The 16139-nt window shown below is 34.3% G+C and overlaps 3 protein-coding genes and 2 non-coding genes across 7 annotated transcripts; 3 read left to right on the forward strand and 2 right to left on the reverse strand.

Moving 5' to 3' along the window:
• Positions 1347-5430, forward strand: LOC107622547 (DNA-binding protein BIN4; the record flags this gene model as incomplete). 3 transcript variants are annotated; one of them, XR_002356825.1, is given in 12 exon segments in its annotated part: positions 1347-1461; positions 1926-1987; positions 2323-2602; positions 2705-2766; positions 2910-2963; positions 3100-3217; positions 3720-3766; positions 3910-3936; positions 4162-4237; positions 4339-4472; positions 4556-4825; positions 5156-5430. XR_002356825.1 is itself a non-coding variant. In XM_016324490.1 (11 exon segments), coding segments are annotated over 11 exon segments (1089 nt in total), but the record flags the coding sequence as incomplete, so codon positions are not given.
• On the reverse strand, positions 5203-6518 carry LOC107622558 (pathogenesis-related protein 5-like). The gene is made up of 3 exons (XM_016324505.2): positions 5819-6518; positions 5451-5712; positions 5203-5363 (listed from the first exon to the last, which is right to left on the reverse strand). The coding sequence occupies exons 1-3, from the start codon at positions 6288-6290 to the stop codon at positions 5228-5230; spliced, it is 870 nt and encodes a 289-aa protein (XP_016179991.2). The 5' UTR covers positions 6291-6518; the 3' UTR covers positions 5203-5227.
• TRNAT-AGU lies at positions 8948-9021 on the forward strand. Its single transcript has one exon. It is a non-coding gene; the product is annotated as a tRNA-Thr (tRNA).
• LOC107622568 (protein ABIL1) lies at positions 10384-14555 on the forward strand. The gene is made up of 9 exons (XM_016324514.2): positions 10384-10779; positions 11700-11782; positions 12270-12420; positions 12498-12597; positions 12707-12799; positions 12917-13001; positions 13101-13153; positions 13286-13389; positions 14030-14555. The coding sequence occupies exons 1-9, from the start codon at positions 10681-10683 to the stop codon at positions 14186-14188; spliced, it is 927 nt and encodes a 308-aa protein (XP_016180000.1). The 5' UTR covers positions 10384-10680; the 3' UTR covers positions 14189-14555.
• Positions 14956-15027, reverse strand: TRNAG-UCC. Its single transcript has one exon. It is a non-coding gene; the product is annotated as a tRNA-Gly (tRNA).

The following is a 16139-nucleotide window of genomic DNA, read 5'->3' on the forward strand; positions in this document are numbered from 1 at the left end:
ATATAATAACCAATTAAAAAATAACATTTTATAAAGGATAATTTATATGTTATTATAAAAATAATAGAATAGAATTTACCGTAAAAAAAAATGGTGATCATGAAGATGGTATAATCACAATAATAATCCACTTTTTCAAGTTCCATTACTAATGATTAAGGTTGAGTATTAGGTCATTTGCAAAAGTCTCAAGTAAGAGACCACTTGAATCTAGCTATGCCTTCTTTTGTGATTTGGAGATCACATACAGTTGCTTATGAAATAATCTTTTGTTAATAGTATCAGTCCATATTGCTTCTAATAATAATATTTAAACATATGAGAATTATTTGTCACTTCATTTTTAAGAAATGCAAATATAGGTTTTTCTCAAACTTGTTAGTAATTAGCATGTTATTACCATTTCAAAATTTCAATACATGCATATGCTATTATAAGTTTGAACTCTATAAATGAACTGTCCAACGAAATAATATTTTATTAAATCAGAATATAAAAAAAAATATTAAAAAAATAAACTAAATACTCATAGTCAAGATTCTCGTAAATAGTATTTACTAATAATTTTGTGGGAGACGCGCAGTTGGTGATTTACTTGTGACTTGTGAAGTATAACTTTAGAGCAACTCCAATATTAAGCCATCTTTAATAAGGAACTCATTTCAATTCTTATTTATGGTTTATCTGTGATAAAAAATAACTCCACATCAGTTTTTGTATTATAAACAACAAAAAAAAACTAAAAAAAACTCTCAAAAGCAACTTTATTTCTTAGCATTGGAGTTGCTCTTAGTCTTGAACTCACCTGCCCCACCGGCCCGCCCACCCATCCATCTCGCACTGCACTGTCTGTCTCACTCGTTCCTCAGCCTTCTTCCTCTCCGACCTGCGAAGTGCCACCAGCCTATCACTAGCCTCTTTTCTTAGCTCTAAGTACCCACTTGCTCCTCCCAGTCCTCTCCTACCCCCTCGCTGCGTTGCTTGTTCGCTGCACAGCTTGCATTCCGCTGCCTGCACGCCTGCGCTGCTGCCTGCCCGAGTGGCGAGTGCCTGGCCTCCGTATTTTGCGGCGCCACTGCCTTGCTGCGATCCTGCCTCTGCCTCCAGCGGTCCCCTGCCTCTGACTTCCTGCTCCAGACACCAGCCTCCTTGATCCAGTGTTTCCCTGCCTCTGCCTCCCCAGCTGTCTCAGCCTTTGAGGTTTGCATTTTTTACCACTTTCATTCTGACCCATTCTTTTTAATTTTGAGAAAGCTCACTTATGAATTGGAGGTTATTTTGAGATATCAGATGAAGTGGAAAGTATATAATTTAATCCTTAAAATTTAGGGTTTGGAAATCAGATGGGCAAAAGCCGTTATAAGTCTTCACCTAGAAAGACATTAGAAGTAGCTGCTGTTGAAATAGAAGGTTGTACTACGTCATCTAGAAGAAAGAAATTAGAGAAGCAAAATGCAAAAGGTATACTGATTTGTATTTGTGTTTAGAGTTCTGTATTGATGAGTAAATAGAACATTTAAGTTCAGAGGTCTAGGACATGAGTAATGCAATCCTAATTAATTGTTTATTAACAGAACAGAAAAAAGGCTGTATAGATTATCTATACTAATTGCTGAGAGAGTCTCCCGCGTTTGATGCCTTCTCTATATTTCTAAAATTTTCCAAATTTTACTCTCAATATAAGTAAAATCTAGGGGATTTTTTTTGGAATCAATTAAACACAAAAGACCCATGACTTACACACATTGGAGCTATTATTTTTTTGTACTTCTAATTTAAAACCAATCTGCATATAGTTTTATTTCCCCCCTAAAAACATGATATCATTAACATATCAGGCTTTGTTTCTATCTAGTGATAGCATGCAACAATCATTTTACAATTTGCTACTTTATTGAATTGTCGTTTGGTCTCTTATGATGCAGGAGACATAGAGGAAAGGAAGATTAGCATTGATTCAAACAATGACATGCATGTCGAGCATAAAGTAAGAACCTTGCCCCATTAATTCTTAGGTGGGATCAGTAGTTTTAGAGAAGCTATTGATATTTCATCCTTGAACATCAAGAGGATTCTAATCCATCAAGCATAGAATATCTAACCAGTATACCATTTTTTCTCGTCCTTAGAATAATTCTGTTTCCTACTACAACACCAATATGAGCATTGCAGGGTCGGATAGGTAAAGGATTAAAAATGATATATCACCAGAAAAAAGGAAGCATATTTTCCCTTGTATTTTATAAGAAAAATGTGTTTGGCTTGCTAACGCTTGGCTGCGATTACTTTCTGGTTGCTGATTAGTCAAATGTTTTTGCATAGGAATCTGTTTATCCAATTTTGAGTCTATCATCGGATTCTGAGTCGTGCCTTGATCATAGCCCCAAAAAAGAAATTCGTAACAATCAGGTGGAAGCTTCTCAGCAACAAATACCTCAATTGATTAGTGAAGAAGCTAAGGATAAAATTATCCTTGGCAATGATGGAAAGTCTCCATCCAGAAAGGGTTCAAAAGGAAAGTCTTCTCAGAAACCAATTCATGTAGAAGAAGATCATTCACCAGTGAAAGGGAAGAAAACAAAGGGCAGTGCAAAGGAGAGAGGTATGGAATGGGTTAGTATGGGCATATAAGTTGTAAGATATCACTCCATTCTCTTTTTATGGATTTCTGACCATGTGCTTGTGGTTTCTACAAATGGGACAGGTAGTGGTGGAGATCTGGAGGCTGAGGAGGAAGAAACTTGTGAAAAGCTCATTGAGACAAATGTAAGAATGACTACAATAATTAATTAATTATAATGACTCACCACACTCCCATGACTTTGAAACTGAAATAAGTGATAGCCATCATAAGCTATCTTGTTATCTAGTCCAGCATCCTGATTTTGCGTGCTATTTGTAATTTGCAGGTCTCCTCTTCAAGGCTGCCTTTGGTGCTTTCTGAGAAAGTTCAACGCACAAAGGTAGGATAGCAACTATATGTTATGGATTTTTCTTTGCTGTATGTTGTGTTTGTAATTGGAAGGGCCATGTTGTTATGTTCTCTTCTTAATTCATGAGAATGGAAAGGGTACCTGAGGAGGAGCTTTGGTTTTGCAGGCTCTTGTTGAGTGCCAAGGTGACTCCATAGATCTCAGTGGTGATGTGGGAGCTGTAGGCCGGGTTATAATTTCAGATTCTGCATCCAGAGATCAGGAAATGCACTTAGACTTGAAAGGTACTTTTTGTTTTAGCTCATATATTTTCTGATTCCCAAAGAAATCAGAGAGTTTCATCAATATAAAGACATGGACAAATATTTTCTTAATCATAATATTGTAGCGTGAGTATGTGAAGAAAAAACAGAGTACAGTTTAGTAATGTCAACCTACTTATGGCAAAATTATTACATGTGGAGTTCCCAAAATACAAAAGGACTCATGCTTCGTATTTTAAAAATAGGAATATCGAAATCATAAGCACAGTACTTTCTTTTCTTCTTAATGACATATTATATTGTTTTTTTTTATTTAAATAAAAATCATCATAAATATTACCTCAGTCTTTTAGCTTAAAAAGAGAGAAAAAAGAAAGAAAAAACTTCTCGTAATATATTTTCATTCCTTTCCTAAGTTATATGCCTTTATAATATGTTCATTATAAGTATATTCCATTTTCTGTGTTAGTTTTAGGCAGTGACAAACTGTTTCTGATTGTTTGTATTGTTGGCATCATTTCAGGAACTATATACAAAACATCTATAGTTCCTTGCCGGACATTTTGTGTGGTAAGTAATTAAGTTGGATGTAATCTGCATTTAAAATTTTTATTTGTAATGTCCTTGTGGCTAGTTACCTTCATGATCGAGTTATATCAAACCTTTCCTGCTTGTATTTTTCAAACACTGATACGAGCTTGTTATTTGTTCAGGTTAGCTTTGGACATTCCGAGGCAAAGGTCTGTTGATTATCTAATATTTTCGTATTTACTCACATATTTGAAAATTGTTTGACGCAATTATTACTATCCTGAGTTATAAATCTGTATTTATTGTCAAGGTTTCTCTTCTACTTTTTATTTGTGTTATTCATCAGTATCAGCCCTGACAAGGATTATGATAAATATCTGCTGTCATTATGTTTAACTGATATTTTGATGCTATTCTTAATATTTCTTCATCAGATAGAGGCCATTATGAATGACTTCATACAGCTGGAGCCACAATCTAATGTATATGAAGCTGAAACTATGGTTGAAGGTTATTTGCATCTACCAAATTGAGGCTTTTATTTCTGGTAGTTTTTCCTTTATATTATGAATAAACTCCTTTACTCACATCTTAACCTTTCATGTGAGAAGGGACACTGGATGGTTTTGCCTTCGATTCAGATGAGGAAGCTGGCAAGATGCCAAAGGCCACCCAAACTGATCAAAATGAGCATGCTGAGGAAGAAACTCACAGTAAATCCAAAGGGAAGGGTGACAAGAAAACAGTAAGTTCCTAAAAAGTTTTCTTGGTTTCAGATTCTCCCTTTATAAATGAAAATGCTGCTGCATACATACTAAATTGTATAAGATTTGGATACAGGGTGCTGAAAAGAAAAGAGGTAGAAGTACTGGAGGAAAACCACAACCTAAGACAGTAAAGAAAAAAGCTCCGAAAAAAGCTCCAAATTCTAAGAAGGCAAAGATGAAGAATTGAAGAATTGAGTCGAAGAAGTGTTCCATTGTGTATGTTGTAAACTTATACTCAATCCTTGGGTTAAAAGTACTAGTTGATGAAATACTTTGCCCATGTCAGAGATAATAACATTACAGCAGCAACAAATCCACCCCAGAAGAATTGGTACTTTTATGATTGGTGAATGAGTTCTTATCAAATCCTTCTTACATGTTCCTGTTTCCATAATACTCACATTGTAGTTTCTTTTCCAGTGAATTATTATTTGTTATCTCTGCTTTTAGTTGACTTGTATTAGCTGGCTAATATAATTTTTGAAATATTACTTTGTTAACTAAATTCTGCCAAACATGGGAGAATGAATTTCAGGATTCTAATTTTCCTGATTACATTGACTATGCTTGTTCCCCTCCAAAGAATGTCTTGCAAGATTGTAAATCTTGTTCGCTGATTGCTAATATTATTCTTGCTTGTTCATTTCAATCTCACGAGCAGGGATTCTTTTCTCCCTCTTTTGAGAAGCACTCCTGGAGTTTCTTGTCATTCCATATCAATAATGTTCGTGTCTTAGAAACACTGAGAAAGAAGATCGAGAATCAAGAGAACGATAGGCGCTGGTAAGGGCAAGAGAGTATTTGATGAGGAAGTAACTTGCTTACGCTTGGGCTTTCTAGGTGGTGGTGTATGATTTTGGTTTTTCATCCTGTGTTGTAAATTGTAATGTAAAATGTTAGTTAGTTATTGGATGGGTTTATCATGAAAATGTGGAAGATGATGCATAGTTGTAAACCTGTAGGGACAAAAAACAATCTCATATTCACTAGCTTTGCAAGTGAAAGTGCTGGTTCCATCATCAAATGCATAACTATAAGCTCTAGGACACGCCTTCTTGAAGATAGTTGAATAAAATGTAGGCTGGCAACTCTTTGGGTTAGCATATTGTCCAGCGCAGCAGTACCGATCCGACTTGAATGCCTCACAAGCACTTCTGGACCCTACTACACCAGGCTGGTTTCCTTCTTCACCAAGCACTTGAAGTTCTCTCGGGCAACCTATACCATTGCATATTTTTATAATTCTATAAGGTACCCTTTTTATTCTCGCATGTTAGCTTTCAGCTGTATAGTTTATTTTCTTTATGTACTTTTGAACTCTTACCTCTGTTGATATCAGTCACGCATCCTGTAGCATTACAGGCTCCACCAGATACACCTCGTGGTAGAGCCACTAACGGCAAATTGTAGCCATCTACCATGCTGACATCGTAGAAATCTTGTCCATTGGCTCCGTCGAGTGTTATCTCAAACAGTGAGGTAGGAGGTGCTGCACCATTTCCATCACATTCCAGTTTTTCCCCAGAGTCACCAGTTAGGCATTTGCCAGCTCCTGTGACATCAAATTTGCAACCCGTCCTTGCCCATATTCGTCCCGACCATCCTGGTACCGTGCTTAGTCTGACACTTTGGCCTGAGTCCAACTGGAATCCAGTCGTTGATAGTTTAGGGCTCCCTGAACCAGCAAGTGTACCAGGCCATATAGTATGAGGGCAGTTGTTGATTATGGTGAATGTGTAAGAGAAAGTGTTAGAGAAAAATGTTAAGAGAATAAGTAACCTAGGCCAGGGTGCCATAGTTGTGTATTTGAAGGATTATATTTTGGTAGTAAAAGTTGAGTCCTAAGGGGGTACCTAGGGAATTGGTGCGAGAAAGGGAGTAGTCAATGGCCCCCCGATTTGATATTTATAAGGATGTTGAAGGAGGTAATTGTATGGTATTACCGTATCCGTTATGCAATGTAGAACCAAATCGTTACGTTGCTTAAACCAATATTATGGATTTCGCATTTCTTTTTTGGTTTGCACTAGGGTATCTATCAGGCCGGAAGCCCAATGACTAATCCCTCGGGTACTGCAGAGGCACACAAAGTGGGCGACCCTCCCAAGTCCCAAGCAAGCAAGCTCCATTCCCTCCTCCAGTGCGTATCGAACTCGGGAGAAATGGTTAAGGAACACAGACCCTCATCCATTTGTGCCAACTTGCGTTGGTAGCAATTCTTTGCTTTTGCTGTTGCATGGGAAAATTCGGTGTGTTTCCAAGTCCAAAGGTAGAAATAGAACTTTGACTTTTACCAAGGTTTTATGGGAAGTAAAATTACTTTTCAATGGTGAAAAATAGAAATTGACCTCAACCTCCCTCAACCTCGAGTATGCAAATTAAGCAGATATCCACCGTGAAGACTAAGGCTGCGAGAGGATCTTCCCCGAGACAATCTTGTATATCTTAAACTTTTGGGTTAAGTACGATTTTTATCTCTAAGGTATAGGTTGAAAATTTTTTTCGTGCTTAATCTTTTTTTATATACAAAATCGTCCCTATGGTTTAAATCAAATTTTAAAATCGTCTTTTTTACTTAAATCTTAAAATTTTGGACCAAATTACCCATAACAAAAAATTATAAAATTAAAAAAAAAAGAAAAATAAGAGAAGGAGAGTGTTTCTTCTCCTGCGAAGGGGAATAGAAGAAGAACAAGAGAGAAGGGAAGAAGAAAAAGCTGGTCATGATTCACCTCTGCCTCCGCTTTCACCGCTAAATATTTAAAACCAAGTTAAACCTTAGGGACGATTTTAAATTCAAGTTAAACCTTAGAGACCATTTTATATACAAAAAAAAGTTGGGGATGAAAAAAATTTTCAATTTATATCTTAGGACCAAAATCGTACTTAACCCTAAACTTTTCGAGAAAACTTGGAGTTTTGGTAGTAAATTTTGCGCAAACTTATTATAAACAAATTTAAAAGTTTGCTTGGAAGAAATCCATTTTTCTAAGTGATATTTTGATTGAGAAGTAAAAATGAAGTGAGAAATTTTATGAATTCATTTTGTATGTAATTTTATCTATTAAATTTAGGGCAAGTTACATAATTAAATGAATTAGTTTGAAATTTATCCAATTTCAACTTTCTGAAACGGAAGACATGTTTGTAATCTTTTTACAAGAGAAAAGGTGTTGAATAGAAATCGCTAGAGGCTGTAGAGGTTGTAGTGGTTTCTAAAGGATTCAAGCAATGCATGAACTGCTACTGACTATATCGATTTATGAAGAAACGTTGGCATGTTCAATCTGTGGGAGGTTCTAGCGGTTTTTGTGAAGCTGGTTTCTCTATAAATACAAGTGCAAGACAATTGAAAAGATTTATTAAATAGATAAGAACTGCATTAGATGCAAATAGTGAGGCAATGTGAATCAGATCGTCAAAATTTCAATTCAGTTTGCACTAAAATCATCTAATCGGATCCAATATATATGTTTTTTTAGTTTGGATCTGATTCGCACATTTGCAAATCGGATATATTTGCAAAATATAAAATATTTTTAAAAAACTTATTTTTATTAAAAAATCAATATTTTTTTTCACTCTTTTAACTTCTAAAATATTATTAAACATACTTTTCCTAAATAATAAAAATAAAATAATACAACATATATAATAATTATTATTTGAAATAAAATATAAAAAAATTACTTATTTATTTATATTTTGCAGATTCATAGGATATGCGAAAATCTACCTGAAATTCGCAATTCGATCTCATTAGTGTGCGAATCGAATCTAATCTCATATCAATATACTGTGTATACACATATAAAAACAAAGTCAAACAAATTAAGTAAAAAAAAACATTATATAATAGTGATATATTTGTGCATGTCTTTTGGGATAAAAAAAATTTACAAATAAATGAAATATAGAATAATTTGTTTAAATATTTTATAACAATTTTTTATTAATTTTTTAAAAAAAATATACATGTATAGTTCTCGTATCTTAATAGCTTATTTAAAATGAAATTAGTCAATTTAATCTTACTATTTATATTTATAATGGAAGATCCAAATGTCAATTCAGTCACATCTAGAGATTATAAAAAATTTCACACATTAAAATTCACCTGAGAATAACCAGCAACCTCCCACAGATTTTTTCAAAAACCACTCTAATCTCTAACAATTTTTGTTCAATACCTTTTCTCACATAATTTGCGCTAGCTTGTAGCGAATTATATTTAAATTAAAACTGCTACAGCTAATAGCGGTTTACATTGGGTAAAAAAAAAAGTTACAAACATGTCTTTCGTTTCAAAAAATTGCAATTGGATAAATTCAAAACCAATTCATTTTAATTATGTAACTTGTCCTTAAATTGATTCATAAAACAAATTCCAAAGCAAATATTCAAAATCCTATAAATACATTAAATAGGATTTCTAAAACAAAAATTTTAACAAGCTCTCGTAGCTCAGTTGGTTAGAGCACCTGTTTAGTAAGTGGGAGGTCTTGAGTTCGACTCTCAACGAGAGCAATTGTATAAGATTTTACCTATCTTTGGTCTATGGTGGATTCAAAACTTGTTATTTAGGTAAACCTTTTTGCTAAGATTTATTCTGAATGGCAACTTGCTTTGGCTTCCTTGGCTTAATAAATTTTCTATCTTTATAACATAAAAATACTTTGTATACACAAGTGAAACTCAACTGTTCTAAATGTTCCACTAATTAATATTAATGGTATGTTACAAAAATGATAGAGTAAAAGCAACAGCCATGGTTATCACAATAAAAAGATCGAGTTTCAAAAACAGAACGGATTATTATAAAACCTAAATCTAGAATCCGACTCATGTAATTATTGTTTAATTAGATCATTAGATGACAAATAATATTAAAAATTATTTGACATTACACTTCTTCTAAAGTATGAGAACTTTATGTTGTTTGGTTTATTGTGTGAGAATGACTCTAAAAGGATAAGATGCTACAAATTAAATGAAGTTACTCTATATATAAGTACGAATGTTTCATAGCCACATCTGAAAAAATAACAGAATTTATTAACCCAAACTTTAGTGGGCACTGGCCAACACCTAATCTTGTGCCATTATATATTTGGACACTTATGATACTAATTAATTTTAATGAGTCTAAATAATATTTAACTAAGTCATATAATGAAAAAGAAGAAAAAGGCTCCACCAACACAACTTTTTAGTCTCTTATATAAAACAAAAAGAAGGGAACATACGAATCAGTGAAATATATATATTTAATCGTTATTAGGTGCAATAATTAATTATTGAATGGATGTTATATTAGGTGTAGTTTGGTGTTTGGTGGCGTTGAGTGCAAGTTGACACTTGACACATTACCGGTGACCCACCGTATACATACAGTAATACAGTATTGTATACTGTAGCCATACTCATCAGGTTTTACTACATGATGAGGTTTATTTTGAGTTTGATATTTTCTTAAAGAAAGCAACTTTCTTATTCACAAATTACGTTTAAGAATAAATAAATGTCACATTTAAATAATCTAAATAAACGCTAGTATAATATAAGAATGATTATGAGTCAAATCTATTTCTCTTTTAACATTCAAAATTTAATTAATATTTTATTATTTTAAGTTGAACAGCTTTGTTCATAAGATTCGAATTAAAATTTTACTTTAGAAATATAAAGAATGAACTACTATAATCAATTTAAGATTAACCTTGTGATAAATACGAGGGGAGGGTAGTGATGTCTTTTCAAGTTAAAGCAAAGCAGCGTGGGGCGAGAGTGGAAGTTGGCGTCAACTAACCACCGCGCCACGTGGCACCGCATTAAATATTCTCATCCTGTTTATTTAACACCAAAACGAAAAATAATATTCAGTAACCTTTTATTATTTTCCAAAAGAACAAAACACAAACAAAAAGCTCACTCCCTTTCTTTTCTTTTCTTTTCTTTTCTTTTCTTCCCCCTTTCTTTCCATTCTCCTTCTTCAATCTTTCCCTCTCTCTTCTTTAACAAGTTTCCTTCTCTCTGATTAATCATAACAACACTGAACACAATGGTAGCAGTTCTGCGTTTCTAACCGTTTGGTTGAGTTTGTTACGTTTTATGCACAAGTTAGTTACGTTCCGTTTCACACGCTTCTGAGTTAGTTACGTTTTAAGCGTAGTTATAAAAAAATCAATGGAGGTTGAGCGTCCAACTACAACGCCTCTTAACTCCGCCATGACCTTCGACGAGGCTTCCATGGAGCGCAGCAAGAGCTTCGTCAACGCTTTGCAGGTTCTCTCTCATTCTCCTTCTCACTGTTTCATTCTCAGCTCAGATCTGCGTTTATTTTTCGCTGTGTTGACTTTTTGACTTTCGGTTACTCTCTCTGGTTTGGTGGCGAAGTTGAATTCTGTTTTGATGCGGTGAGAATCGCGTCGTTTCTTAAGCTGTGCGCTTGCATTGCTAATAACAGTTGTTGACTTAAATTTGAAACCGTGCGACCGAGGATGTTGCTGAAAATAGATAGTTTAATTGTTAGCGAGTGTGGATTACTTAATTATAAGAAACTACAAGCTTATAGCAGCTGAATTTAGTAGGATATATATGTTTCTGAAGAGTTATGTTTTTTTTTTTTAAATTGCCGTTGGGATGTGAAAATTTTGCGGCCGATGGAAGTGGAATTGCTGTAGCGAATGGTGAATATTTCTGCCGCAATTGATGCCGATTGCAATTTATAACCATGGTAAACTTTAAAAAATGAGAATGTGGCGAAGGAGATTTGAATTTGACGTTTGGAAGCAGTTACATTGAAACCTCTGGATGGAAGTAAGAAACAATTGTGTTGAGTTACAATATGTAATATAGGAGAGGTAAAGGGTTGGAAGAGAGAAGAGGGAGAGAGAGAGAGACTTATCATGTTACTGGAAATTTAAGATATCTTACTATACATTAGATTATCAGAATTGAGGTTAATTTTGGCTAATAGTAGATACAAACTATACTAATGTGTGGCATTAAGTAAGTTGAGACTCCAGATGATATAATGCTCGTGGATTTTTACAGGATTATTGTACCTATATATAACTTATATTTTACTTTTCTGGCTTAGTTATTTATCCTTTGGCTATATTGGCTATGATTTAAACTTTAAAAGTTTAAAGTAAGCAAATTGCATTGATAGTCATTTGATCTTCATATTATGGTCATTTCAGGAGCTTAAGAACCTGAGGCCTCAACTTTATTCTGCCGCAGAATACTGTGAAAAATCTTATCTCAATAGTGAACAGAAACAAATGTAAGGATATTTGTTTTGTTGATGAGTTCTTTTTCCCTGTTTTAACCTGATCTGAAGGCAGAGTCATCTTAACCTGATTTTTTCAACTGCTTTGCTATGTAAATGATTGAAGCTTTCCAAGTCAGACAAAAAAGTTAGTGGTTGAGTTTTTCCTAACTGGTTTTTACAAGAGATGGGAATAATATATGAACGAACTTTTAAGTTTCATTCTGCTAGGTCATTTTGATAAATGCTAGTACTGTATGTTAGGGATGAAATGCCAGCAATAAGCTTTTAACTTTGGAGATAGTAAAACGAATAAATAACATGAGTAATTTGCATTATGTAAATTAAATGAAATGAAAACATTGACAAACGTGTATGCATGAACTTTTTAAGTCTTGCCAGCTGATGTAAATGAGTAGCAACAACATGCTCTGTGTCCATTCTCCTTTGTGTTCAAATGTTGAAGGGAACTTTCATCATTTGTGCGTTATTCATGCATTAGGGTACTTGACAACTTGAAAGATTATGCTGTAAGAGCTCTTGTGAATGCTGTTGATCATCTGGGAACTGTCGCGTGCAAGTTAACCGATCTTCTAGATCAGCAAACGTTGGATGTATCAACTATGGATTTGAGGGTCTCTACTGTAACTCAGGTAACTACAAGCTCTTCTGCAAAATTATGTTCAATTAGACCAAAGATCAATTAAAGTAACATATCTCTTACTTGCAGAAACTTCTTACATGCCAAATTTACACGGATAAAGAAGGTCTTCGGCAACAGCAATTGTTGGCAATCATTCCCAGACATCACAAGCACTACATTTTACCAAGTATGATTTTTTGTTTTCTATTCATCCGAAATTACTATTGGCATTGGAAAACTCTGTTATTATTTATTTTACTTATGGCTGCCTATGTTTGTTTATCAATGCAAGCTAGATTCTGTCAATAAAAAGGTGCATTTCAGTCCACACATACAGATTGATGCAAGACAAAATCCATTTCAAACCAGGACTCGTTTTCAATCTTCAGGTATGCATTGGGGAAAATTTTGCCCCTTCTAGAGTTTTTGACATGGATCTTATTCTTTTCCTTTTGGACATAAGTGAATATTATATTGCTAATCGGAATGTATATTTTTACATATAGGTACCCCTGCATCAAAAACTCTTTCATGGCATTTAGCATCAGAGACTAAGTCAACCTTAAAAGGAGTTTCACATGCTTCACCAATGTAAGTTTGGAAAAGTTTTAATATTTGAGGTCATGCATGGTTGCTGCTTTTTCTGTTTTACACACGAGGCACAAATGGCATTACACTATATTTTTGCAGCATCGAGACCCCAAAGTTTTCTGCCAAGACTCCTGAAGTTTTCCAGCTTTTAGGTTTGTCGAATAGCTGTCTCCCTTTCGTTATATTGTAATATACCATTTAAAATTCAGTAATAAGTCAGGTGCTGGTTATTTCTTAATGTTGAAATCATAGCTAGCTTATGGTCCATGGCTACATACCTGCAGATAATGAAGAGAGTACCTGGATGAAACCATCGCCAGCACAAATTCACTTATCAAATGGAGCTCCTGCTTCTAATATCGGGCTATCTTTGGGTGGCACACGCAAGGTAACACCATATTCATTGACAAGTGCAAATGCCTTGCAGTTGCGGAACCCTGTTTGATGGTCGATATCTGATAATATCATTTTATTTTGCTTTCTACTTGACATATTTGTTGCTTTTATAGGATTATGCATCAAATAATGAACTGTTTAAAAGGATATCATCGCGTAGCTTGCATGGGATGAGTTATCCAGCATTAAATTAGTTTCATTAGACCACACATAATGTATTCCTACAAATGGAAAAAGTAATGTTCTATGTCGAATAAGAGTACAATGGAAACTAAGATGATTAATATTCAGTTTTTAGGGAAAACAACATTAGTGAAGACTGGAAAACTGTTTTGCTAATAAAATATTTTTCATTAAAAACAAATTATGATGGGAAGCATTTAGTAATAGGAGGTTATCTTTCCCTCCTTGAGTTTTGTTTCTTCCAATTGGCTGGGAAGTGACACTAAGTTTGGCTTTCACTGAACACAAGAAATGTTGGCAAATATTGGAAGTGTGGACAATATTTTGCAGCTAGATTTTACTTGAACATAAGGTTCTCAAGAGTTGAAAGGGTTGCATTTATTTTATTCAAATTCCTTGTACTTTCCTGAAGCTTTCTTTACAAAGTTACTAACAAGTCTTTTCTGCAGGATTCATTGGAGGGTTCCAGACCAATTACACCATTCAGGTCATTCGACAACCAAAACCGATGCGACACTGTCCAAGTCCCTGTTCGAAGCAAAAGTGTGCTATCAGCTTTCTTTGCTAAGCAGAAAACGCCAAAAGTGAAGGCCGTTTCTTTCTCATGAGTATCTCAGTGCTAAGTTAAACCCCGTCTGCAATTCATGCTTTTCTATAATTCTCTAAATGCTTAGAATCTATTAGTTTCTGGTTCATATCTGGTACAAGCCTTTGAATAATGGCCATGTATAGCTCCACAGGCCGGGAAATGATAACAAATTCATAGTAGTGATATTGATCTTTGTTACCCTTGTGAATCTTGATCTATGTTCTGTAGTGCTCAGGCACATGTAAAATGCATAAATGTGGTATGCTGATGCTAACTGTTAGAGTTTTGATATACAAATCTTCCCAAGATCTGCTTTGTTTCTGAATATTATATTTTCTGAGGGGACTGATTTGCTATCCCGGTATAAGTACATGTGATAACTGATATACCTGTGGGAAAAAAAAATGATCTTTAAGGCAAGCTTAATTTGTATGTAGGCTTTTGTTGTATGTCTTGTGGTGTGGTGGTTGTGTTTCACAAAACTTGTGATTTGTAGTTGGTCCTTGATAGCAATGCTGAAGGGGATTAACGATGAATCAAAGAAAACTTTTTACTCCCCTATTTGGCTAAAAAAACGCAAACTCCATTATATAGACTATAGAGGGAAGGAATAATATTAAACAAAGAAGGTAGGTGTTCAAAACTGGAAGAAACTTAATTTCATATTGCACATTGGCTGAGAATCGTTCTAGGGAATGCCAAATGACATGTGAGAATCACTGAATAGAAGGAATCTTAGTGTTTTAACTTTTCCGAATGAAAATAGAAGATGGAGAAAAAGAATTGTGCGTTTGCCGGGAGTCGAACCCGGGTCTATTGCTTGGAAGGCAATTATCCTAACCGTTGGACTACAAACGCTTTGGTGATTGATGATCTTTCCGCAATTAATTTTAATATATAATATAATATTTCTTGGGATTTCCTCGGGTTCCATTATTTTGATACAAAAAGGGTGTGATTTCCCATGAACCTGTTCATTTTTATGAAGTGAAATTTATGGAGTCTGGTACAATGTGCGTCAAGTTTCAAAAAAGTTGATACTGAAGGATGTACATAGTCATTAATACCATGTTAAAGTCTGTGAGCCTATTATCAATGAAAAATACTGTACGAATTTAATCATCATTTGTGAATTGCGATGGTCAATAATCTTCTACAAGTATATTTTGATAATTTTAGTCTGCAAACCAGAACTGGATCATGAGCAAGTGGTTGGAACTTGAAAGATGCAATTCACCTTCTTCCAAAGTAACTATGCATTTTCAGTTTTGTCACCAGGAATTGGAGACCAAGCCCTTATTAAACAGTGAGAGTTTCAGTTGTTGTAGGACCTATATGGCCTACAGGCTACAGCTGATTACCATTGAGGTGGTTTATGCAAAGCAATGGCGATAACATGGTTATAAACTCATAACAAAATAGGAAAAGCTAATGCTTTATAGATAAAATTGTGATACAATTCATATGACTCCAATTGTGATGGTAAATAAGTTGATACTGGACAAATATTTATAAAGGGTAATGGACTAGGTTCCAAAACCTTACACTAACAACACTTGTAATAAGTTGTAACCTCATCACATTGGTTGGTTCAGATTTGAAGTCATATGATAAGACCCTCACATGGAAATTGGTCATACCATACATTTTTCAAGTTGCCCTTCAACTAGCAAAGAGCAAACCTACAAGATTTAAATATCAAGGAAGTCGCTTTTCTATTGCTATAGTTAACTGAGAGAATAAATGCATCCTCCTCTTTTTGGGTAAACATAAACTTAGTATATAGAGATAAATTCAGGGGTTTCTATCACCATGCCAAATTTCATAAGTAGCATAATTTTATCAACCATTTTATTTTAATCAATGATTTTAATTAATAAATATAAATACATATTTATATATATTAAATTAAATAAAAATTATATATAAAATATTGTCATTAATTAAAATTATTGACTAAAATCACGATC

Source organism: Arachis ipaensis, chromosome B02, assembly GCF_000816755.2.
Source record: "Arachis ipaensis cultivar K30076 chromosome B02, Araip1.1, whole genome shotgun sequence".
In the NCBI taxonomy this organism is placed as follows: domain Eukaryota; kingdom Viridiplantae; phylum Streptophyta; class Magnoliopsida; order Fabales; family Fabaceae; genus Arachis; species Arachis ipaensis.